The following is a 25,732-nucleotide window of genomic DNA, read 5'->3' on the forward strand; positions in this document are numbered from 1 at the left end:
GCTAAATAAAGGCCAAGGTTGAAAGCAAGCTGGGAAAAGTTTACTTTTTAAGTTAGTTAAAAATCCTATTAAGAGGAAAAACAAAGCTGGAAATGTTAATAGACTGAAGAAAAAGGAGAATATATATTAGTAAGTCTTCTATATTAACAAATTTAGTAAAGAAGAAATTATGCGGTGGTGATGCTGCGCTAGCGTTGTCGCCTCACAGTAAGACACTGTCTGGTTCGATTCTCAGCTAGAGCATCTTCTGCGTGGAGACATGCGTGAATGGGCGTACCTTCGTTGAAGGTTGTGCGTCAGGCCTGGCAAGCTGGTACGTAAAAATCAACTGCCAATCATTAGCGGACCGGAGTTCCGCTGTGGCGACCCCTAACAGGGAAAAGCCGAAAGACAGACACAGTAAAGAAGAGATTATATTTAGTTCATCAGGCATTTTAAAATTAGACAGTTTTATGTTTTAATAGAGAACAGTGTGAACAATGTAGGAAAGACGATTTGGTTGATTATGAAGTTTTGGTGGATAACTCATTGGTTATGGTCTCTCTTTCAGGGGTACGTGCAGGTAATTTAGAACATGTTGTAATAATGGGAGTAGAGAGTTCTTGTACTAACAAATCTGATTGTTTTAATGTTTCAGAATATAAAAAAATAACTGAGTGGCAGAAAATTATGATAGTACAGTCTCAGTCATTGGGGAATTTTATTTTCTGAGTCATTTGTTACAAAGTTGACATTGGTGTAACTGATAGGTACAAGAAAATAAACTTAGATCATAGAAACGTTTTGAGTGATGATGTGTTGTTTTAAAGTATGTGGCTTATACCATTAGATGGTTATTAAGCAAGTCTGATGCTGAATATAGTTATGCTAATGTAAGTTAACACTGATATTTGCTTCATTCTAGCAAAGAGGAAGCTGTTTTGAATACAGTAAGTTTGGAGGAAAATCTTACTTTTTCTTCTTTAACTGATAGTATTTCCTGCAGCCCTTGCTCTGATATTAACAATTGTATTAATCGGCAGAATGAAGAATGGCAAGAGATCCAGTGGGTAAGAAAGTTTAAAAGAAGAGCTTTGGGAGGGTTATTTAGTGAAGATAATGATATTAATAAACACAGTAAATAGTCTATTTTTATTTCTGTAACTGATAATAGTGGAAAAGGATGTTATTCTGAATTAATTCTAATTGAGGACTCGGATATAAAATGCATTGGTAGTTAAGTAACATTATTGAATAAAGAGTATATTACAGTTTCCCCTTTATCAGGGTGATGTTAATTGATCATTTAGATTTGTTACCAAAGTTAAGTAGGGTTAAATCACCTATAATAAATTTATTTTGCAGGGACGTGCTAATGATTTAAGGTGTGCACCATTAAATAAGATGAAAAGTGCAATTCTTGATATAATTGGGTATTTTAAACTTTAAATATAATGTTTGCATCATGTGAAATCCTTCCTAGCTTGGATTACCAGTGGTTGAAGGCAAAATTATTTAATAATTGGTTAAACAACTGTGTTTTCTCTACAGTATTAAATTTGTAAACAAATGGGAAAAGTATGCATATGATTTAAAACAGTTTTCAAGGGATGGTGTTCATCCTAATTATTGTGGATCAAAGGTTCTGACAGGCTTATTTAGGAACTGTGTTGACTTTTGTAGGTCCTCACATGAGCCAATCCATTTGTGCAACAGAAACAGGAAATGTAGTAGACCTTTAAAATGTTTCTGTTGTAATGCACAAAGATTGGGGAACAAAGGACTTGAGTTAAAGTTTATTGCACTTTCTGAGGGATATAAGTTTATTACAGTTACTGAGACATGGAATTTATCTGAGTTACAAATACCAGAATGTAACTTATTTGAATACTTACAAACAAACAAGAGAAGTGGAGACATAACGTTTTAGTTTAGAAATTCAGTTTCTTGTAAACTTTTGAAGACTGTTATTGAGTTGGAGTGTGTAGTAGTACGCACTTATGGAATATTCTTGCATGGTCCTATAACACTAATACTTTATTGTATCCCTACAATGAATTTAGATACGCTCTATGATTATCTGTCTACATTAAATATGAATTTAGATTATAAAAACCTGGTTCTGATAGGTGACTTTAGTTATCCTTCCATAGATTGGCAAGTAAGTGAAGAAGGGAGTAAGTGTAAAAATATCACACAATTTATTTTGGAACCAACTCAAGGTAGTAGTATCCTAAATTTGTTAGGTACAGATAATCCAATTTTATTTGAAAATATTCTGATTTCTCATCCTTTTGAGTTATCTGGTCATTTATCTTTCTCAATTGAAATAGTTGCCAAGGGTAAAGTGACAGTATTGACCAAACATTTATAATTACGGTCTAATTTATTACTATCACTTAAAGAATAATTTGCTATCTTTGGATTGGGTAAAATTGGCTGAATCTGTTAGTAGGGGTTATGATAATATAGAATCTTTATTGTATAATATTGTAGCTGAGAGAACTTGCTATACAGTAGTAAATTCCAAATATATTTTCCTCGTATGGTGGAATTATAATCTGAACACATTGAGTAATAAGAAAAAGACAGCTTCTTGTGTTTACCATAAATTTAATAAAAAGAAGTTAAAGTTGAGAAGTAAGGAACTATCGTTAAGAATAAAAAATGAAATATGAAAATTTTTTGGCAAATGGTCACACAAACACCAAAAAATGTATAAGTACATTAATTCATTAAAGAATGAAACAGGTGTAGCGGAGTCAATAATTGGTGATCATGAATTAATAACTAATAAATGTAATGACTGTTTTACTGGTTTTGGCATTACTAACAAGTAATTATTATTCTCAATCATGGAATAAAAAATTGATTGTAAGATAAATGTCCTAATATTACTGAAGAGTTGTTATTAAGAGCCTTAAATAAAATTAAATCTGATACATCGAGTGGATCAGATTGTATTCCTGGAATTTTGTTGGTTAATATAAAAGATTGTTTAGTGAGTATATTAACTAGGATATTTAATTCTATATAATATATAGTGGATATGTACCAAGTTCTCGGAAGGAATCATCAGTTACTCCATTGTTTGCATATGGATATAAGATGGCAGTAGAAAATTATTGACTAATTAGACTTGTAACACTGTTATACAAATGCTTTGAGAGATGTAGTAATGATAATGGTATTTTTCAACATATTTTTTTGAAAGGCCTTTCTTCACTCACTAACTTGTCAAACTTTTTGATTTCATCTCTATGGCTATGGAGATAGGAATTAGCACAGGTGTAAACTATTTGGATTTAACCAGATGTACTGTCATTCCACACTATTGTCTTGGCTTTGGTAGTGCAGCAGTTAGAGTTGTCACCTCACAACAAGAGGTTCTCCCGTTCGATTCTCAGCTGGAGTGCCTTCTGTGTGGAGTCTGCATGTCCTCCCCACGGTCGAATGACACTAAAGACATGCAGGTAGGTGCGAGCATGAATGGGCGTGCCTTCTTTGAAGGTTGGGCGTCAGGCTGGCAACTCGGCACCATAAAAATCCATTGCCAATTATGAGCGGACCGGAGTTCCGCAGTGGCAACCCTTAACCGGGAAAAGCCGAAAGTTAATAATGAAGATGATTTCACTGTTAATAAATATTTATCTTGTATAGGCATTAAAAATTATCACCGGATTCTGAGTATTATGAAAAACGCATTTCCATATTTTTATTGTTGTTATATTCACTTTACTATTAATTTAAAAATAAAAATAAAAATTGCTAGCATTCACTGGGTGAAACCACAGTGGTGTAAAGTAAATAAATACACACAAAAAAGGTATATGTACACCACCAGAGGTAAAACACAGCTGCAACTCAATGAAGACAAACGCTCAGCCAGTCAACGAAGTAAAAAATCCACTATTTATTCCAGCACAAATACAGGTAAGCGCTTTTGCATTGGAAGCTCCAATGCGAAAGCGCTTACCTGTATTTGTGCTGGAATAAATAGTGGATTTTTTACTTCATTGACTGGCTGAGCATTTGTCCTCATTGAGTTGCAGTTGTGTTTTACCTCTGGTGGTGTACATATACTTTTACTATTAATTTAATCGTAATATAATAAATGTAACTTTCTCACAGATGTAAAGTTTTTTTTTTTAAGTTTAGTGCAGTCATAGTAGTGGTGTAGGAATGAGCTTTAGACTGCAATTTCATATTCATCAAGTTTTTCATGTCAGATATTAACAATATTATCATCATCTACAGTTTTAGTCCATATAGAAATGTCATAAAATAATGTCCAATAATGTCTCTGTGCAACAACCATTTGGTTGTTCCTTTCATTAAGGAAGACAGACCTGGCCTTATTAGTAGTTGTAGATGTGTGCAGAGAAAGTGAACTTACTGGTTCACAAGTAAAAAACATAACAGAGAAAAAGATATGTGTAAGATAAAACATGACTTATATAAAAAGTCAGACTGAAAAATAAAGTGAAAATAGTATTGCAGAAGTAATGGATATGAAAAAGAAAGACACGTGATACTGCTGTAGCAGTAGTGCAGTCCAGACTTTCAACTCTCATGTAATAGGTGTTCGAAGATGTGTGAAAGGAAAATCAAGTGACTATTCATTGTTGAGCAAAAGTATAAACATGAGTTGTTTGGTGATACTGTGGAAGTAAAAAGACTTTGATAAAGTGAAATCTGAAAATCCCTCTAAAGCACCAAGATGAGATTGTCAGATTGGTGTAAAACTTGATGGGAATTAATAAGTACAATGTATTTAAACTAGACACAGGAGCATATTTTAACATTTTTGTTTAACAATGCCATTATACCACTTTGACTACTAGATAGTGAAAAAATAGCTGTGTACGCATTGCTAATATATTCTGGTTATTGGATGGAGAAATTAAGTCAAAACTGCTGAAACATGAATTTAAAAACAAAAAATACAGATTTTTTTTTCTTTCACATTGTAGCATGTAAAGAAGCTACATTTCATAAAATTGTTGGTTTTATGAATTGTGATAAGCTAGGAACAGTAACATGACCTCACTGTATAAAGAGTACACCTGTACAAAGCCCATCACACATCACAGAGACATCTCCTGTGCAGTGCACAGCTGTAACAATTATATCCAGTTTAATTTCTCCTAGTCTTTTGGGTTTCTAATTCAATTATGGCAATGGACCCTATTCCTAAGTGAAAGTATGATTAATTAGTATTGTTTCAATCTTTGTTGTTAGCCAAAGGTTCTCTTTGCAGCACCCACAATGTACCCAGAATTGATTCCTTCTGCAGTTTATATGGAGCTATGTATAGCGGTAGCATGTCTAAGTAAGACTGTAGATTTTTTAATGAGACCAATTGCTCCTACTACTATTGGAACTGTCTGGGTGTCCTACTTCTACATTGCCATAATTTTTGCCTGCAAATTCTGGTATTTTATGACTTTGTCTCTCTCTATGTATACCATTGTGTAATCATCAGGTGTAACAATTTCAGTGATCAATCCTATTTTTGTCTTCTTTTCCTGGGCTACTGTTTCAGGTTTTCTCACATCTATTTTTCTGAACTGTTGGTAATGGGTGATCCCATATGATATATGCTTCATTATTCTCTGTAGTGCTTTGTGGCTCATGTTTCCAATGCTTCTCACCTACTTTACTATTGTAATGTTTCCATAATCCCCAGTGCAACAGTCACGCTGCATTATTTTGCCTTTCGGTATACAGGCTCTCTGCCATTAATGTATCATACCCAGCAACAAGATGAGAGACTGTTTCCAGTTCTGTTTTACAGAAACTGCATTTGTCTGTTTCTCCCACAAGTGGACTTGGTAAACCAATATGTACATAGTTCACTATCCTGGGCTGCTGATATAAACCTATCATGTTTTGGTTTAAATTCATCCCCCTTAATCATTCCTGTGTCGGATCCTGATCAACATGAGGTTGTTCCAGGAATTTTTTATACTTGCAACTATATTTATGCCTTTTTTACATTTCTTTTTTGGGACATCTCTTCTGATCCTTCTCCTTATATTCTTTTTTTTTTGTTTGTTTGTTTTTGTTTTGTTTTGTTTTTTTGGCCCATTCAGTTGATGCCTAATTTTTGTCTACTTCTGGTTTGATTTCCATTCCTGCTTGACACTGATATGCTTCTGCTAAACTGAGGAGGGAAGTCAGCTTAGATATGTTCTCCTCGTTTTACCACTTTCACTGTGTTTGCATGTGGTGAGGTCAGCAGATATGTATGCAGTCCTACGATTGCAGACTTGTACATATAATCAGTTTCGAGGAGGTCTATACCTCCTTCAGAACGAGAAATATATAATCTTGGTATACAGTGATCTTTTGATAAGAGTGAATAATTTTTCTTGTTTTTCTGACTAGCTGATCCGCTACATTTTAGAGGACATTCACTCTCCCCAAAACTGTAAGTTAGAACAGGAGGAGGAAATTGGTTTATAGCTTGGACTTTGTTCCTAGATGTCAGGGCTGTTTTTAGTATTAATTTTAGCCTTCTAAAAATATTCCTTACTGAGTTTAGTTCGCATTTTTTATGTGTTATTATCAATCCTTCACCAATTCCCAAATATTTATGCACTCCCTCCTGCTCAAGCTCCTTTATATCACATTCCTCTCCCAGACTGATATTTTCTGGATGCTGCAGCTTTATGCTTTAAAGGTGCTTTATGCACATTTATTAAGACCAATTGACATTCTTATATCATCTGAGAAAGTTTTAACCATTTGCAGTTGTGCTTTCAGCTCCTTGTTTGATGAACTATGCACTTTTAAATTATCCACAAAAAGAAGCTGAGAAGTCTTTACATATTGTTGTTTTCTGGGAGCCAAATTGTAACCATGACCTCATCTGTTAAGTACACAGTTTAATGGGTTAAGGCCAAGACAAGAGAGTCACCCTGGACTATCCCCCTTTGAATTTTTCTCTGAGATAATTACTTGTCATTTGTCATGCCTTAGCTGCAAATTGGTTTGGCCCTGTTTCATGGTCACTGTAATGTAATTGATCAATGCTGGGTGTATCTTACACATTTGTAAGCACTCTTTTATCCGATGAATGTGGGATGCTGTCAACTGCTTTTTTGTAATCTATCCATGCCATACTTAGATTCTTCCCTTTTTTACAATCCTCTATTATGACTTTATTTAACAACAAATTATTTTTTGTTCCATATGACTTTTTTTGTGACCCTTCTGTTCTGTTGCCATGATTGAGTTTTCTTCTAAATGACTTTTAATTCTGTCAGCATAAATTCCAGTATATAGTTTATTTATTGCTGGAAGGAAAGTTACTGGTCTGTAGTTTTTAGGATAGCTTGCAAGTTCACTCTCAAGGAGCAGTATCGTTTTTCGTTGTTAACCAGGTTGGTGTCTGTACAGAATGCACATGTATATAACTCTTATTTAGGGTTGAATCTTCATGTAAGATGTTAATACTTTTAGCCAGAATTTAGATACTGCAGCTGGGCCTGGGGTTTTCCAGTTAGGGGCTTTTCTTAATTTTGTTTAAATTTCTCTGACTGTTGCTTCTCCCCTTCTCCCCATTTCATATCCTGAATACTTGACCTTATTACAATTTATTTTACTACTTCTATCTATTCAACATCTTCCTTATGTTCCATAGGGTATATATATTGCTCCAAAATCTGTTTATTTCTTGTTTTTTGGTAGTATTTCTATTATTCTGGTTTGTTTCCCACTTCACTATAAAACATATTTTTGTCACCAATTAATTGCTTATTTTTTTTCCTTTTTTCTATATTTATCTGCATATCTTCTAAGTTTTTCTGCATGTGCTGATATCTTCAGTTTATTATTTGCAATAGTGTACAATAAATTCTGTTCTTTTCTGATACTGTGTTGCTTTTATCACATCTATCTTTGTAAGTATTTTGATCTGTTGCATCTTCTATACTCTTTGAACAGTGACACTTCCTGCCTTAGTTGCTTCATAGTTTTCTCTATTCAGTACTTCCATTACAACATTTGATTTCTTCCCTTCCTTTCCCTTGTTGCCCAGTGTTTTTGCAGCAAGACTTTTATCTGTTATGGATTTAGCTGCACAGCAATATTTCCTGTTTGCTTCTGAAATATTACATGAATTTCTGTTAAAAGTGTTGATTAATGTGTTCATTTGTTTTATCAGACTTCTAACATTTTGGGTCTTACTGACTTTCTGTAATCTATTTCTTTCATTGATCTTAAAGTGAGTATCCATCTCTATTAAATCAAGCAACACTTCCCTTAGATTATTTTCTTCTAAACTAAGGGCACATTCTTTGTTCTCCTTTTCCTGTGGGCATTCTACAGAAAGTTCCAGAACATCTTCCTGTGACATATTCCTGCATCCTGTATAACTATGCCTGTGTGTTTGCAGTGTTAGGAAGTTTGTTAGAAAAGTAGCACATACAAGTAAAAATGATTGTTATGCCAATGACACATGCTTGTGAGGAAAGTACTAATAACTCTCTTAAGAAACCAGGAGCTTCGGTTAACAAAGTTTGCTTATAACTGCAAGCTAGACATTATTGTCAAATCCTCTGATACTCAAACACTACAGTGGGCACTAACTCTCTCAAACCAATGGTATATGGAGAGAGGGTTAAAATTATATGAAAAAACTCTCAACCACAAAACATAGTACTTTCAGTGCCCCACTCCAAAACGGCAATGTAGTCGGGGATCTTAGTACTTGAGTAGATAGGTAAGTCCCTCTACGTTTACCACCATGTAGGAGTAGTAGTCAGAAAATCCCCCAGTTCGGTAGAACTAAATATCAAAAGGCATATCCTCCAGGTCAAAAGAAGCTCTGTATGTAGCCCTGGTTAGGCCAGTTTTTTTAAGTACAGTGCCACTTTTGGGATGTATCTGTATAGATGCAGCAAGTAACTGGAAAGGCCACAGTGGCTTTTAGCCACAAAGATTACTGGTGTAAAGACCTTGGGCTACCAGGAGACACTTGGGACTCTGCTCTTGCATGCGGTATCTTATGAACTCTTGCATCTTTACAAGACCAATAGCTCCACAAATGTCAGAATTAAGGGGTTAAATCTCCACCAGTATATAAATAAAACATACTGGAGGATAGATTCATTACTCATAGTTTCGCCCACCTCTGGATCAAACTTCTCTGCAATTTAAGCTAAGTTACACCCTTGCATTCTTAAAATCAAACCTATATATTTGGATGTTTGCCCACATATTCACCACTGGATTTACTTGAATGGCTTTGCCCTTCTAGAGAAGTGGGTACAACATCAAGGGTGGGTATTGGCAAGGTGAAAATGGTCTTCTGAGACTCAGTTACCTTGTAGTTATTATGATCCTATTGTTATATGATCCTTTGAAGATAGAGAGTACAGCAATAGGAACTCTACTGGAAGAAAAATGTCAGGGATATTTTTTCCCAATTATGGAAGGAGTTGAATAAAAACAATATAGCACCTCAAGGTTTTCAATCTATCAGAGATTCAGTGTATTCTAATCAAAATTTTTCTTCATGTTAGTAGCTATTTAATTTGGATTTGTCCTGTTTACCATGTTATTCTTTTCCATTGTAATTAGCATTGCTTTGGATTCTGTTACTAGTGAATTGCTGGTAGATTTTTTCTGCCTTGCAAAGTGTCACTTAAAACCTCATAATGAACTAGGAAAAGTACTCAATTGCCCTACAACTCCATGGCTTCGACAGATGCAGTCCTTAATGTGGTACAAGAGACTCAGGTTTGGTTAGTTCCAAGGGAGGGGTGGGAATAAGCAGCATTTTACCAGCTCACTTTTTCCAGCAGAAGGGAGGAAGTTTCATGGAATGGTTATGACCCATGGATGATTTCTGTGACTTCTGCAGCAGTGCCACATACCATAGAGAAATACAATGGCAGTTCATCTGTAGAAGTAGATCTTCATTGACACATCATAGATTCACGCTGATGCACTGAAGAACGTTTCAGTGAGTGACAATACTGCAAAACTGAATTGCTGAAAACCATTTTCAACAAACTTCAAAGTAGGTTTGTTTTGAAGGTTGTAAGTCACCTGCACCCCCATGTGAAGGATCACCCCCAAACTTGTATATCAGTTCATATGGTCACACAACAGTAAGGAAAAATGTGAAGTCCATTAGCACTGAAAGTAGTTTTCAGTGAAATTTCTTAGCAGTATCAGCACTCGCTGACACAGTCATCATGCAGCTTTAAGGCTCTCAGTATTGCAGGATTTTGACCATGGCTTGGCATAAAATACAAACATTCAGATTACTAAAGGATGATAGTTTTATCTCTGCTGAAGTGTCACTCCATCTAGCAATTTGGCATCAGCCAGCCAGTAGGGAAATCGATAGGTGACAAGAGGCTTGATGGTCTGGGTTGAGAGTGCCAAACAATATTAAACAAAAAAATCCATTGTCTTTGTTTCTGCTTTAGAAAGCATATACCCCCTTAATTTTCCAAAGTGAAAACATATGACAAGATTAATTAACAGATTTGCCTCTTTCAGTAAGAAAAAGGATCTCTGAAATTATTACATAGTAATAAATTAGTGAACATACGGATGAGTGTTTTTTCCCCCTTCCTTTGTTGTGGAACTGAACTGGCTGGTGAAGCTTTTAATTTTTTTTTTTTTGCAGGGCAGAGTATGTAAATTAAGTGGCTGCTTTGTTATGCTCAAGAGCAGTAGAAAATTCTCCTGTTGTATAAGTAAAGTATGGTACTTTTCTGTTATCGGGGCAACACGTGTAATGAGCACTTGGAATGTTAGTAGGCAGTGGTGCACTGATGCCGCTGATGTAGGTACACCCTTCACTGTAATCCTAACTGATTGTTACGGAAAACCTCAAACTTTACGAGGAACGGACCCAAATGTTTTTGAAAAACATGGAGATGCTCTGAAAATATGGACAATTGACAGGTATGCTGATTGCTTGCCGAAATGTATATAGTATATCAATATTAATGGTAATACGCATCATTTAAGAACACAGAATACTTAAACTTTTCTCTTTTCAAAGTGGAACTTCGAGTAATATGAACTGTTTAAGGCCCCACAGGATGTCCGTTTCTCCCTGAAATGACGTACACTTCAGAGGTCTGTGAATAAGCAGTATCACATGCCCGCAACTGGTTTATCCCTCACAAACTCCTAGAGGCGTGCCCGGGGTGTGGGTTATCGCTGCATAAATGGTCTGTTTAGGCAGAATCTCGTGTTTTGTCATACCCGCCCCCCCCTGCATCCTAAACATGGCAGGGACGCTTACGTTCAACAGGAATTACATGTTAAATTTCAAAGCCAAGGCAACGGATCAAAAACACGAGTCATAGAAATGTTCTACGCAAACATTTTTTGGAAATTATGCTGCAGTTAACGCTTGCTAACATTACAGTGCCATTCATGTCTATGAAACGAGGCAAAGAAATGGCACACCAGTGTAATGCGTGTTGCCCCGATAACGGAAAAGTACCTAAAGTATTAAGTAAGAGCAACCAGATTGTGAGTGGGGCAGAGCCACTTGATTTTGGTTGACAGTATATTTTTGTTGAGTTTCAGGGTTGGTAGACATTTAGTAGACAGAGGTGCTAGACACAAATAAATGGCAAATGTAGCTTGTACAGAATAGCTGCCAGTAATTTTCAATGATAGTGGATATGCCAGTCTTATACTTGAAACTTTGAGTTCTTTCTAGGCAAGTCTAGCCTATGTGTAGCTGTACAAATTCATACATCAAAACCAGTATATACTCTTAACTTCTGTTCCTGTATGTTTAAATTCTAGAAGGTTACGGTAATTTTTAATGATTAAGTACCTCCATTAATCAAGTACAGCTAACCATATAACTGTAGTAATGCTTTTACAAATGTGTTGGCTAACACTGCAATATTTTTAGCCAGTTAATGTTTTATTGAAGTATATTTTGAACATTATATTTATTGTTTATTTTGCAGATGTGTCAGACATAAAAGCAGAGGATGAAGTAGATTTCCAGCGTTCTGTACCAAAGATGGTTGGATCCACTGAATTTGAAACACTGGTATGTTTTCACAGAATCACTTTATTTAGTCACTTAAGTAAAATTGTAGTGAAAGCATGAATGAAACAAACTCCAAAGCATCTAGATGGAAATGTTTAGTACTGACTAGGTTATTCTTTTGAAATCATAGTTATTTCTTTGCCTGGTATGGTTCATATGGTTTTGTTGCTTACCTGCTAATTCCTATACTTTTTGATGTTTGGAATTATGTAACAAAATGTGGCTTTGTAGAGGTTAAACTGACAACAAAACATTTTGGGTGTGGCACCTGTTCTTTTGAAAAGTGAAACTCTCTCATAGTATTCGTTGGAGCCAGCAGTCACAGAAACTTTACAGTATGTATTTGAGAGGTGTAGGTTTGCAGGGAGCTGTGTTTTTTTAATGGTATACTGCTGTAAATTGTTCCCGCAGGTTTTATGTGCTTGGGATAAACTGTAGCTCTGCAGAGATTCTCCGAGTCCTTACCTGTTGTGTAATGTGCAGTTTCCTGACACTTCAGACATGAAGGGGCCTTATATTATTTACTGAAGGATTTTCTGTTTCTCAGTAGAGTTTCGTCATGAAATACATAGAATTATGCTAATCTAATTTCTGCAGATTTATATTACCTAGTAACTGTGTGGCTAGATGGTGGTAGAAAGTATTCTCAGTTGATTGCAGAATACTGATGAGTAATGATAGTGCAGTTTGTTTTATTAACATTGTATTGGGTTTGTAATTGGCTATACTCCTTGTGTAGTAAGATGGTTATTCTGATATCTGCAACTTAAATGACTACACATTACTCGTCACCATGATTCTCTAAACATTGGCTTTTTGATTGATTGTTTTTGTTTACACCATGTAATACATTGATTAAGTCCTAGTACTTTAGTGTTTCATAGTGTGTGCCACCTTATACTGCAAGAAGTAACAGTTTGATCTTCCTGTATACACAGTGTGCAAAAATCATGGACTGAGTTTTGAATTCAGACCAACACAGGGCTCTCAGTAGTTAAGATATTTGCCTCACAGGTCCTGGATTTTGAGGTTCTAGCTTGATCATTGATTGGACTCTTTTTGACCTTTTTATATATTCTTATATGTCTGCATGGGTTTTTTCTGCATACTTAATTTCCTCCCACCTCCAAGAAATTTGGTTGATTTTACTTGGTCATGTTTGTGTGCAATAATATACATTGTACATATTGTATATATCCATGTGTGTGCGCACGCATATATATATATATATATATATATATATATATATATATATATATATATATATATATATACACATACATACATACACAGTGGATATAAAAAGTATACACACCCCTTTTAAAATGCAAGGTTTTTGTGATATAAAAAAATGAGACCACAATAAATCCTGTCAGAACTTTTCTTACCGTTAATGTGACCTTTAATCTGTACAATTCAATTGAAAAGCAAACAAATCTGTTAGGGGAAAAATATAAAAAATAAAAAATGTACAATAAGCGGGTTGTATAAGTGTGCACACCCTTAAACTAATACTTTGTTTAAGCACCTTTTGATTTATATATATATATATATATATATATATATATATATATATATATATATATATATAAAACTATAGAGATATATGTGTGCATAACTATAGATATGGCTAGACTGATGCACATATTTGCATGTGTGATGCATATATCTTGCCCTCTGCTGTCTGGATGAAAATGTTTGGTGAGATTTCATTTCATTTAGTTGGTTAATACAGAAGTAAAATAGAAGTTCCTGGATAAACAAGAACTGTGAAAGTGATGGAATCTAGAATATACTCATGTAATATCAGCCAAAAAAATGAAGAAGATGGTGATATGACATCTTGTTGGAAACTGCATCCTACTTCAAATATACTCATATTCTGAAAGTGAATCTTTATTTTATATATTTTTTTATTTTGCAGTTAATAGTTTCTTGTGCTCTTTACTTAAATCTTAGCACAAAAAAATCAAAATAATTCATACAGGTTGTAAAAGTCAAGAACAACTGTACCTGACTGGCAGGGAGCAATAGCAGATGCAAACAATGAAAGGGAATTCTGGGTAATCTTAACGAATAATCTAAAGATAATCCAGTTTTACAAGAGAACAGCAGTAAAGGCTGTTGAAGCAGTGCAGCATATAGGAAGAAATTTATCATCAGTAGATAACTTGAAGTTTATTTTTCTATGTACTCAGTTGCTGGCACGCCATCTGGAGAATTGAGTGCAGCTATGGGCATATTACTTATTTGTTTGCATATTATCTTTAGAGGAGTCCTGTAAAAATGTGCCCTGTACCATATCCCAAAATATGAGTTGCAAAACAGAGTCTTTACAGCTCTGAAGGAGCTGTTGAGTGTTGTAAGCATATTGCTAAAGTCAAAATAGTTACCATCTTTAAAGAAAGATCTTTATGAGGAGAGCAAACACATTTTGAAGATACAAGATTTAGACAGCAGAAAAATCAGTTGAAAACTTCAAGAATGCAAGGTGCAAACAAGGAAGTTCTTATGTAAGAAGGGAATAAACAAAGATAAGTTACTGGTTTAGTTCGATGTGCAGCTTATTTGTTTAGAATGGAAACGGCTAGATTAGATGGGACCAGCAGTCCTTATCTGCCATCAAAACGTGTTTCCGTAAATTCCATGTCATTAAAGTCATTTGTGTCTTGTTTCTTTAAGATTTATGCACTTTTACTGAGATTATTTATTTGTTTGCTTGTTTGTTTATTTTCTTACTTTTTTGGGCAAGCCCAATTTGACACCCAAATTTGTTTTTTTTTATATTTCATAAAATGAGATTAAAGAATCTGAATAATAAAATGTTGTAAGTTGTGATAAACTTCCAAGACAGCAAAATGTATACAGACCTAAATCACATTAGAAAAATTTGAGAACACACGGTATGATTCAAGATACTGATTAGTCCCATTGAAGTAGCAAAATCTGTAAATATATTTTGTAAGCATTAAGACAGCCTAGTTACTGTCACATAAACATAACATATTACCATATCATAGTTAAATTAAAAATACATGATACAAAGTTAAGGTGGCCCACATTCCATTAGAGATGCAAATGTACTGATGTTTAAACCAGAAATCAGAAAGTTAAAACAATAATCCACGGACTTGATGGATACAGGTGCATCCCTATCAACCTCTTAGAGCAAGAAATCTGAAATAAGACAAACATAAAAAGTGGACAAAGACCCAGAAATAGGGACAGTTTTTAAATATTGTTCTTTCAAATGTAGAAAGTTGATAGAATAACAGGATTTGCATTATAATGAATTTTCTGAATGATATGAAATCCGAAACTCAAATGTCTGTCATTATTTTCTAATGTCAGCCTTTAATGATTTGTCACTAATTTGCCAGAAAACTACAATTTTATGAAAAACTGACCAAAAATATGAGGCAAAAATCTGGACATTCTGTGAAAATCTGTACAGTTGAGAGGTATGTGTAGGGTATTCCAGTCATGCTGTATGTAAGCTGCATATAGCCTTACATTATCATATATGTTTCTAATGAGATGTGTAGAAGCCAGGAATACTACTAGGAGAGTGATCACAGGGACCATAAAATACCTAACCACATACACCTTTAAGTGGATACACTTAAAAAAAATTGTCACCCTTTTCAAGCATTTAATAGTGCTCAATTCCCAAATTGAGCAGGGCATAACATGGTAACACTGGCATAAATTTGTGTCTATCCATCCAGTCATCAAGACTAGCTGTAAATGTAGTCAACTTTGTTTGACCTGTAGTGGAAATGTCTTCCTTAGGCTGGGAATCTCTTGAGTTAGTAGCTTTTCTCTAGTGCGTCTGATTTATTTATTGTTGTAGATTTAAGTTTCTGGTGCGAGTATTTACAGAGTAACTAATTTTGTAAAGAATTAGGAGCTCAAAAAGGATTGGATCTTTCATGACTCAAAAAGTGAGACACGGCTCACCTAAAAGGAGCCAGTAGACTACTGAGTATCATGATTGTTACCCTTAAGTTTGTGGTTGGGCAGTACCATCTCCCTTTAAAGGGTATGAAAAGGCATAGAAATCATGATGGAATATAGAGATAAAGATAATGTGTGAAAAATAAGATAAAATAGCATTATAAACTGCAGAATTCTACAATCCATTGCAATATGTTGTACTCCCATAATGAAGAAAATAATCCCGGTATGTTAAATTGAGTAGCAGCAAATATAGTGACTCGGTGGGGCCATAAAAAATGTTTCCACTTTGAGTCACAGTGAAAGAAATCGAATATGATCTGTTATTTTTAAACAACCCAAAGACCCATGAGCATATTAAAATATAGTTAAATAGGCATTTCAGTAGTTTGTTTCTTCTTCTTCTTTCGGCTTTTTCCTGGTTAGGGGTTGTCACAGCGGATCAACTGTCCGCTCATGATTGGCAGTGGAGTTTTACAGTGTCGAGTTGCCAGCCCGGCACCCAACCTTCCACAGAAGGCACACACATGCACACACTCACACCTAGGGCCAATTTAGAATGTCCAATCCAGCTACAGCATGTCTTTGGGATGTGGGAGGAAACCGGAGGAAACCCACGCGACCACAGGGAGGACATGCAGACTCCGCACAGAAGGCACCCCAGCCGAGAAACGAACCGGAGAACCTCTTGCTGCGAGGTGGCAACGCTAACCGCTGCACCACTGTGGCCGCCCTATTCTGGTTTATTTCTCTTCTACCGATAGAATTCTTGCCTTAAATGCTATTTGTAACAACTACACTAATAGTGGAACAAACTTTATTTATTTATTTTATATTTGTTCTACAGGGTAGAGCAGTGATCTGTATGGACCTTTTTCATACTCACCCCAGGAGTATCTGGTAAAGTGACTTGCTCAGAGTCGCATAGTTAGATAGTGGAGGCTAAGGGAATCAAATCTTGCATTGTTGGACCACAGGAAATGACTTGATGTTCATAGGAATACATATGCACAGTATTTTCAGAAGTGTCACTGTGCCTTGCATCAGAAGAGAGTGGTGGAAACACCAAGTATTGCAAATTATACAGTGATGTTATTAAAAGTTTTTTTTTTGTTTGTTTGTTTTTTAAATAAAATACTGTAGCAACAAAACACCATGGCAGGATTGTGGATGATTCATATATTTACTCATGGTGGGTGCAGAAACATACACACAGTGGGTAAGGTATGGGTTGCCAATGTTTTGCCATGGTTTATTGCTATACTTATCCACATCTTTTCATAGTTTATTGCTATTTTGTATGTAGCAGCATTCCCCAAATGCACCAGTTGTGAAGTTGGAAAGTGTGCATTAAGCATGAGGTTAATTCTGCATCATTCATATCACTGTAGCTGTTTCTTAGTTTATGTGCACTTGTAACTTAGTTGCTGTTCTTCTTTTGGCTTTTCCTGGTTAGGGGTCGCCACAGCGGAACTCTGGTCCGCTAATGATTGGCAGTAGATTTTTACAGTGCTGAGGTGCCAGCTCGACACCCAACCTTCAACGAAGGCACACCCATTCACACATGTCTTTTGAAGGCCACTCGACCGCGGGGAGGACATGCAGACTCCACACAGAAGGCGCTCCAGCCTTCTGTGTGGAGTATGCATGTTCTCCCCGCGGTTGAGTGGCCTACGAAAGACATGCGTGAATGGGCGTGCCTTCGTTGAAGGTTGGGCGTCTTAGTAGTAAATGCTATTATTTATTTATTATTTATTTATTGCATTTGTTTATTGCATTTGTTTACCAGTAAAGTCCATTGGGCCTAGGTGAGCCCATTTTCAGTGGAGGCCCGAGGGAGAAAAGCTCCACATAAAAGTCACATTACTGAAATACAAATATCAAAAAAATACCAATATCAAAAATGTAGCACTATTTACAGTTTTTTTTAGCAATTGCATTGCAGTTTTATGGTAGTCCATCGATGATATTTACATGTACTTTTGGTCATATAGATGCCATAGACATTACTGGTTGGGAGGCAGGAAAAACAATAACATCGTATACAATTATTTACATGCATTTAAATGTGTGTAGGCAGTGTAGTAACAGTCATAGGTATGGCTGCAGACCTGCTAAGAGTGCATACCTGTAGCCCCAGAGAGTGGTCTGTCTAGGCAGTGTAGTAACAGTCATAGGTATGGCTGCAGACCTGCTAAGAGTGCATACCTGTAGCCCCAGAGAGTGGGAGTAGTGATAAGAGAAGAAGTGTTATTTTTGGCATGGGCATAACCAGCAGGTAGGGAGGTGTTGTCCGAGGGAATTTTTTAAAGATTTTTATTGTATTTTGTGAACCACCCATATTCCTTTCATCACTAGACAGTGTAACACTAAACACAAGTACTCTCCAAAGAGCTACCGGATTATTTTTAAAACTACATGATTACAAAGGTAGTTATATAATACATTCCATGGGTAACTGCAATGCCGTTGGATATTAGGCAATATCTAATGTTTTAAGTATGGGTCATGTATGATTTGCTCGCGCTGGTGTGATTTGATCACATACAAAGCCAGACATAGGAAAACCTCCATTACCCATATCCACACATAATGTTATGGCATAAAAGCATTATAGTATTTTTTTAAATAATTCATTTTTAAATAATATGATTTCATTATGGAACTTCATTTCTGTTCCATCTTTTTGCTGGCTTGTTTCTGCTTCTCAGGATGGGTTGAGGATGTCAGCGTTTGGACAGTGCATCCAACTTACTTCACTTACATTACTTCACGTACATTTTTAAACAATGTTGAATTTCTGTCCATACATTAATCTCATTTAAGAAATGTTATTCATAGGAAGCATAATCAGTGCCAGAACCTGCCAAATTTATCTACCTTTAGACAGAATGTACATATTGGAAGACAGTTTTATCCCTGTTTTCATAGTGTCATGTGTCAGCCTATCTTTGCATCCAAGTACAGAGACTTATGACAGGCACAATATCCATGATACCCAACACCAGGTTATACACAAAGTTTTTATAGTGGGCACTCCAGTCACAGTAGTCCCAGTACAGGGAATTTCATGAGCAGTTAGTCAAGGTTTGGTTTCCAGAACCAGAAAGCTATATAGATAGTTACTAAGCATGAGGTCTGTCTGGAAGACCACTGAGGAGTGCAGCCCAATTTCCCACTTGCTCCTGAACACTGTCTGGTTAAATGACTTGCTCAAGGTCATACAGCAGGCAAATGTAGGCTGACAGAATCAAATCCTGGACTACAGGAAGCAGCTTGTTAACGGCTTGTGGCCTTGATCCTTTGTGCTAACTGCCAGACAGACTGCTTGTCACAACAGTCTGTTTTAGTGAATGGAGGTGAGCAGCTTTCTTCGTGGCAGCCCTTTAGTTGTTCCTACCCCTTTGATCACAGTCACTACTAATGCCTGTGCCTTGTAGAAGGGGGAGCATTTCAGTGGGCAGACTAAGGGATTTGGTCTTTCCAGGTGTTCTAGAGAAGATAGTGATCTTCCTAATCCTCTAGGGGTAACAGGATATCCTCTGTCTTAGAGTTCTAGCTGTTCATTCAGACAGTATGGAAGTAGTCATCTGCATAAACTGGGTGGAACAAGGTCCTGACCACAGTGTCTGGGGAAGTAAGAATCTTGAAGTGGACAATTTTAACCCACAATTTCTCTGTGGCTCCTCACACATCCCAAGGTAGCCAGCTCTCTTGTGCACAAGCTTAGTTGCTGTCTGTTGATACTTAACATGTGGTCACTCAGTTTGGCTATTGCCAAAATGTTGTTCCTGAGGTGTTGATTCATAGAAGCCAGTCATACGTTCATAGGTAAGTACTTTGCCAGATGCCTTTGTGGGACATTTTAAGATTAGATTCCCTTTTTTTGCTTGAAATAACCTATCCCATCTGGTTGTAGATTGACCTTACCCATCTCATGGATGATAATTATGGTTTACCCCAATAAGAATAACTGGGATCATACCATAGATAATATGAGGGGACCCATGCATGGGATAAAAGCATTTAGGAACTACCTCTGTCTATTAGTAGTATAGTGGCAGTCCTGGGGTAAATTTCTCTTTCTCATCCATTTGTCTGAGTTGCGCTTGAATATGGACAGGAATGAACTTTGTTTTATGTTGATTGGGAGTATGTTCCACAGCAGCGGTATCCTCTGTGAGATATATCTATCCCTCCAAACCATTCTGTTGATGTTGACGAAGAGGTTTAGATTTCTAGACTGAGTATTTCTGATGCCATTTGTTTTTTGTTAACCTGATACTGGCAGAAACAAATGAGGTTCCTGCTGTCACAAAGATTTTAGGTGGTACCTCCTGATAAAGGATTCTGCTTCCACAAAAAGGCCGTTTATGAGAGGGGTGCCTCAGAGCTCAGTGCTGGGGCTGCTGCTGTTTTGCAAATACTTCTGTGAGGTTAAGGCTGACATCAAAGGCCTGGATGACCAAGTTTGCAAGAGATTACAAATTAGGCGCAGCCACTGAATCCACCTATGACATATATATCCACTGAGAAGAACTGATGCAGACTAATAACTGGTGCCAGAGTCACAGTCTTAAATTTGGTGCTAAGAAGTGCATAATAGTATCTTTCAGTAAGACAACCACCCCTGCAATTTACTATATTGAAAGTGGAGAGTAACATTGAAAAATTAAACAACAGACTATGATCTTCATTTTTGCTAAATTATTTGTAGCTTTAACATGAGGAATATAATGAAATTAATTATAAAACAAAAATGCCTCAGAACATGACCAGTATATTTTAAAGAAGGAAAGCAACAGGTCCTGGGAGCCTAGATTTTAGAGTTAGTAGATGAATGCCTATTGAAAGCTAAGTTCTTATAAGCAGAGTATCACAATTCCTAAAAAATCGTCCAGTTTTTGCAATCAAATGCTCACAAAAGCCCAAATGACAGAAATCCCATGTTTAACAACTAACAAGGAAGTAAAACAAGAATGATTTTATGGGGGATATTATTTGAGAGAAATTGCAGGCCAGGTTGATTTCCCTCATGTAATACATTTAAGACTGTTCTGCCTTAGACTTTCAAGATGGTCACAGGCTGAACAACAGGCTGAGAAATTGTTCAAAAAGCCAGTAAAAGTTATCAATTTGGATAAAACTCAGTTAATGACTAGAAGTTATACTAACTGGATGCAAAGAAGAAAGGGAATGAAAATCAAACAGAAAAGAAGAAAAGGCTATGGCTGGGAAAAACCTTGCAGCTGTTCAGTGAAAAATAGTTTAGGTTTCAGCCTCAATACAGGAGATGGTGTCTTGTTCTTTAGAAGAAAATATAAAGCAAATGAGTTCAGAGGTATTTAAAATAAGTGAAACACTGAAGACATACTTAAATTCAAATGGCAAACCTCTGAAAAAAATCAAATGTACTCATATTTAAAATAAGTGGAAAAAAGATGGGCAAATTAAGTAAAGTGACAAAAGCCTGAAAAAATAGAATTCAGATGAGTTGATAAAACTGCAGAAATCACACACTGAAGTGAAGGAAAGACTGTCCAAACATGTGGCTTCACAAAATGGTATTTAAAAATAGTGTTAGAAGACAGAATGCAGATAAAACCTGATTTTTTTTTTTTTGCTGTACCAGAGAAACTAGAAGGAATAGACTACGTTCATTTTAAGGAAACTGCAAGTGGGCAATTGGACTGATGTTCCACAACAAGATTTATTAACTGAGAGGACATATCATGTATGTGCTGCAATTATGGCCATCAGAAGAGAGAAAAGACCTATGCAGAAAGGGCTGCTCCTGATAAAACTATTGCAGAAGGGAGAAATATTAAAATTTGGTATATCAGAGTGTTTGTGGAAAATGATTATTCATTGTACTCCAAGCAGAAGAGAAACAAGTTTATCCTACTTGAGCGGATGTTGAGGAACAGGTGTATGATTCAAGTTGCTATATCTAGAAATCTTCAGAATTTTTCCCCGGAGGATCAAAAACTTTTCGGATAAAGAACATGCTGTGGAGAAAACAAAAACTTTTACTCAACAAAGATTGAGCCAGCAATATGCCAGGGACTCAGCTTCTTAACCTTCTGACAGTAGGGAAGTCCATAGAGAGAAAAAAAAAGGAGCCAGCTAGAAGATTCAGGAGTACCTTGGATTTCAACCAGTGACTGATATTGGGGGAGTAAGGTGATCAGGAAGGCGAACAGTAACCATGTAAAATTAATGAGTGAGTGTGAAAAGTGTAAAGCATCAACTCCATTAGATAACGTTTAGACATGTGAATTGTGATTCTGCAGGAAGTAGTTGAAAAAGATCGGGGGCCAGATTCAGTAATGCTTTCACTAAGTGTACACAATCTAAATTCAGTAATATCCCTACCATATTTTTTATGCTTTCTAGTCACTCAAAGATTATACTTAGTGTACATGTAGTCTACACTTTGTAGTAACATTTATGAATACCCCTCAATAGTTAAGCCTGCAAGCAGGTCAGTAGAAAAATTCAAACTAGAAGGAAGATGATGTGAGTTATGCTTCTGTTGTCTGTTCACTCAGAACTGTGTATACTTATTGTACACTTAGTGTAGGCATTAATGAATCCCAGGGTGGAAGTTTGTTGAATGTTTTAAACTGGTTGTAGAACTGAAAAGCATAAATCATACTTTCTTATTAATGTTTTAGAAGAACATCCAATGAACTGAAGTAACTGTAAGAATACAGGTTTTATTTTTATATAAATATTTGAATAAAATGTTCCTGATGTAAACAACATGCTATATTGTAAAGTAATTCTGTATAGTATGTAATCATAAGTACTTTAAATGTGAAGTGGGGGTGTTTTATTAGTGACCGCTGTATATGCTAATGATGTTAAAGTAACATAATACTTTTTCTTAGTTGTAATATAGCCATGCTTTACACTGTAACAAGATAAGAAAAGCTGGAGAGAAGCAAGTTAAAGTGACTATAATATTATGACCCTTGGCTTCTGGGGGATGTAAAAGTATATTGATCATATTATGTATAGAGTTAAAAGGTGATAATTTCCTCTGTTTTGTCAAGGTGGTTACCTAAATTAGTGGTCCATATTTAACCTGTAGACAGTGTTTTTAAGAAAAGTAAATGAAAATAATAATCAAGGAAAGAATGTAGTTTTTGTTTGCATTTGCAAAGTTGCTAGCTTTACTTACTGTTATCTGCTGAAAAGAAGCAGTGTGAAGGTGCAGGGATATTAGTAAGCAGTTCAGTGACAATAAATGAAGTTTGAAACTGAGAGAAGTGAATAGCTATACAAGTAGTTGCATCACCAGCAGCTGTAGTACTTTAATGCATTAAATGTAACGGCTCACAATTTAATTTATTTATGGGTAGCTGGTGCACTTTTTCTTAAGGCTAAAAGTTATTATTGTTTGCTGAAAGCTTGAATGTTCTTTTTCGTGTATGGGAGGGAATAGAGATAAGATTAGAACAGATAGTCTGTGTGTGTGTGGGAATACAGGCTAAAACGAGTATATTAGCATGGTTAACATTAACTTTAAAATAAGGCATGTCTGTAGATACAGTCTTTAATTTGGGGCAGTCACTACTATTAAGAGGGGTAGACTTAATTTCTAGAAATAGTTTATATAGTTTTGTATATTTGCCATGTGTCAAAAGGATATTTTTCGAAATAGTATTTTTACTTAAAGCAAAAAGTGTAGGGAAATGTGACATGCTTTCAGAGATGAAAAGAAGCAACTACATACAAAATCAGCCTGTCAGTCATTAGTGTATGCATGTAAGTTGCACAGCAGAAACATTTGTTCAAAAGAACTGTACAGTGTAGTATCTGAGAATAGCATTTTTTGTTTTATCAGAATGGCCTCTTTGTCAGTATTAACATGGAATATAAATGGATGGAATATAAATGGCCTTACCAGTACCTGTAAAAAATAGAGAGTATTGAATTTTACAAACAACACTGTTATAAGAGATGTGTTTGGATATAAATGAGCATGTGAGACGGACAAAGGATTTTAGGTGGACATTCATCACAATATCAAGGACAAAGAAGAGGGGTGGAATATTGATTGCAGGATGGTCTTCAGTAGTGATCCATTATCTGTCAATTTTGTCAACACCTTTACCATTCCTTTTAGCTAGTGTAGACATAAACACTATATAATCATGTTTAAAATTGAAATGGCTCGGTACAAAACTGGATCTGATGGGTCTATACTGTCCTTAGGTAATACAGCGAGCACAGTTTTTGTCCAAGATGGTGATGTTGCTTCCTCTCCTTTTAAAATACTGTTAAACAAACTTTCCAGATCTTTATCATTTTCTTCCATCTGAACTTCCACAGGCATACCATCTGTTCCTGGACAATTTCCTGATGATTCATTATACAAAACTGTTTTATGCAGTTCCCTCCTATCTTACTGTTAGTTGCTGGATCTTTGCATAATTAAGTCTTCCAGAAATATTTCCATTTGTGCTCTTTCTTGATTTCCGCATCTCTCTGCTTTATACAAGTTTTCGTAACACTTTGAAAATATCTCTAAATCCTCTACATGTTCTCTAGTTATTTTTCTTGTATAAGTACCCTAAGCTTGGTAAAACCCTTTCTGCTTTATGCTGTCTACGCCATTGTGTTAACAGTTTTGGTGCAATGGAGTTATTATCAAAAATAATTGCTTAACAGCTACCTTTCCAAACGAGTGCATATTATCCAGTTACTCCCTTATTTCCTCTTTAGCAGTCTGCATTTGTGCCTCTTGTTCTACGAACTTCCTCTCATTCTGAAATACTTCAACTTTTGTAAGCCTCACTAAATATTTCATATTACGTCTTAAACATACATCTTTCTAATTTATTTCTACCGTGTTTTAAACTCTGTTTTCATTTTGTCCCACGTACTAGCTATAACGTCTGAAGACATTTCTGTCTTCTCTAATAACTCTCGAATAGTTTCTACTACCCATTCCTTAAATACCTCTCTTTTTATCAGGTAGGTGGGAAGTTGCCAATATCTCATTTTTACTTCATTACCCTGCATTTTTATCTTAGTTTTTATAGGTGCAGGATCTGAAATAGTTATTGGGTATGTGTCAAAGCTTTCAATTAAATGTAAATGTTCCTTGAAATATAATGTATATCTAGTCTCTCCTTTATTTTACGTTAGGAGAATAATAAGTAACTTTTCTCTAAGTTGCTAGTAGTGACTTCACATCTTCCATACCAAATATTTTCATACATTTCTTAAGAAAACTATCGTCTTTTGTTATATTTTCCCTTGTATGTCGTCCTTACTTTTGCAAATCGGGTTCCAGTCTCCACCTGTAAGTAATATTCCCTGCTGAAAGCGGATTCTCTCTTCCAATTTTTTCTTAAGCTCCATAGTAGCAGTTTTTGGTGGAATATGAATATTTAGTAAAGTAATTCTCCTCCCTTGCCAGTAGCCCCTTACTGTCACAAATCTGCAATTTTTGTGGTTTCTTCCTCTTCTGTCACTATTAGTACACCTCTAACAATTAGTATAATTACTTCCCTTTTCATTTGTTGTGACACTCTGCTAAATATCCATCCTAAAATCCTTTCTTTGACAATTTAATATACTCTTTCTTTCCAAATGTGTATCCTGCAGCATTGCTATTTGTACCTCCACATTTCTTAACATAATTCAGTACTTTTTCCTTTTTCTCTATACCTGGAAGGCCATGTATGTTCCAAGATAATATGGGTAGCATAGCCATTATGATAAAAAGCTATTGTT

At 35.7% G+C, this 25,732-nt stretch overlaps 1 protein-coding gene across 1 annotated transcript in view; it reads left to right on the forward strand.

Moving 5' to 3' along the window:
* AKAP13 (A-kinase anchoring protein 13) overlaps window positions 1–25,732 on the forward strand; it is a 2,349,678-nt gene that overhangs the window by 244,399 nt on the left and 2,079,547 nt on the right. The window contains exon 2 of the mRNA XM_044078370.1: window positions 11,940–12,025. Within this exon, the coding sequence (XP_043934305.1) occupies window positions 11,940–12,025 (86 nt within the window). The remainder of the gene's footprint in view (window positions 1–11,939; window positions 12,026–25,732) is intronic.

Source organism: Protopterus annectens, chromosome 7.part0 (genome assembly GCF_019279795.1).
Source record: "Protopterus annectens isolate FY-2018-M chromosome 7.part0, PAN1.0, whole genome shotgun sequence".
NCBI lineage: Eukaryota > Metazoa > Chordata > Ceratodontiformes > Protopteridae > Protopterus > Protopterus annectens.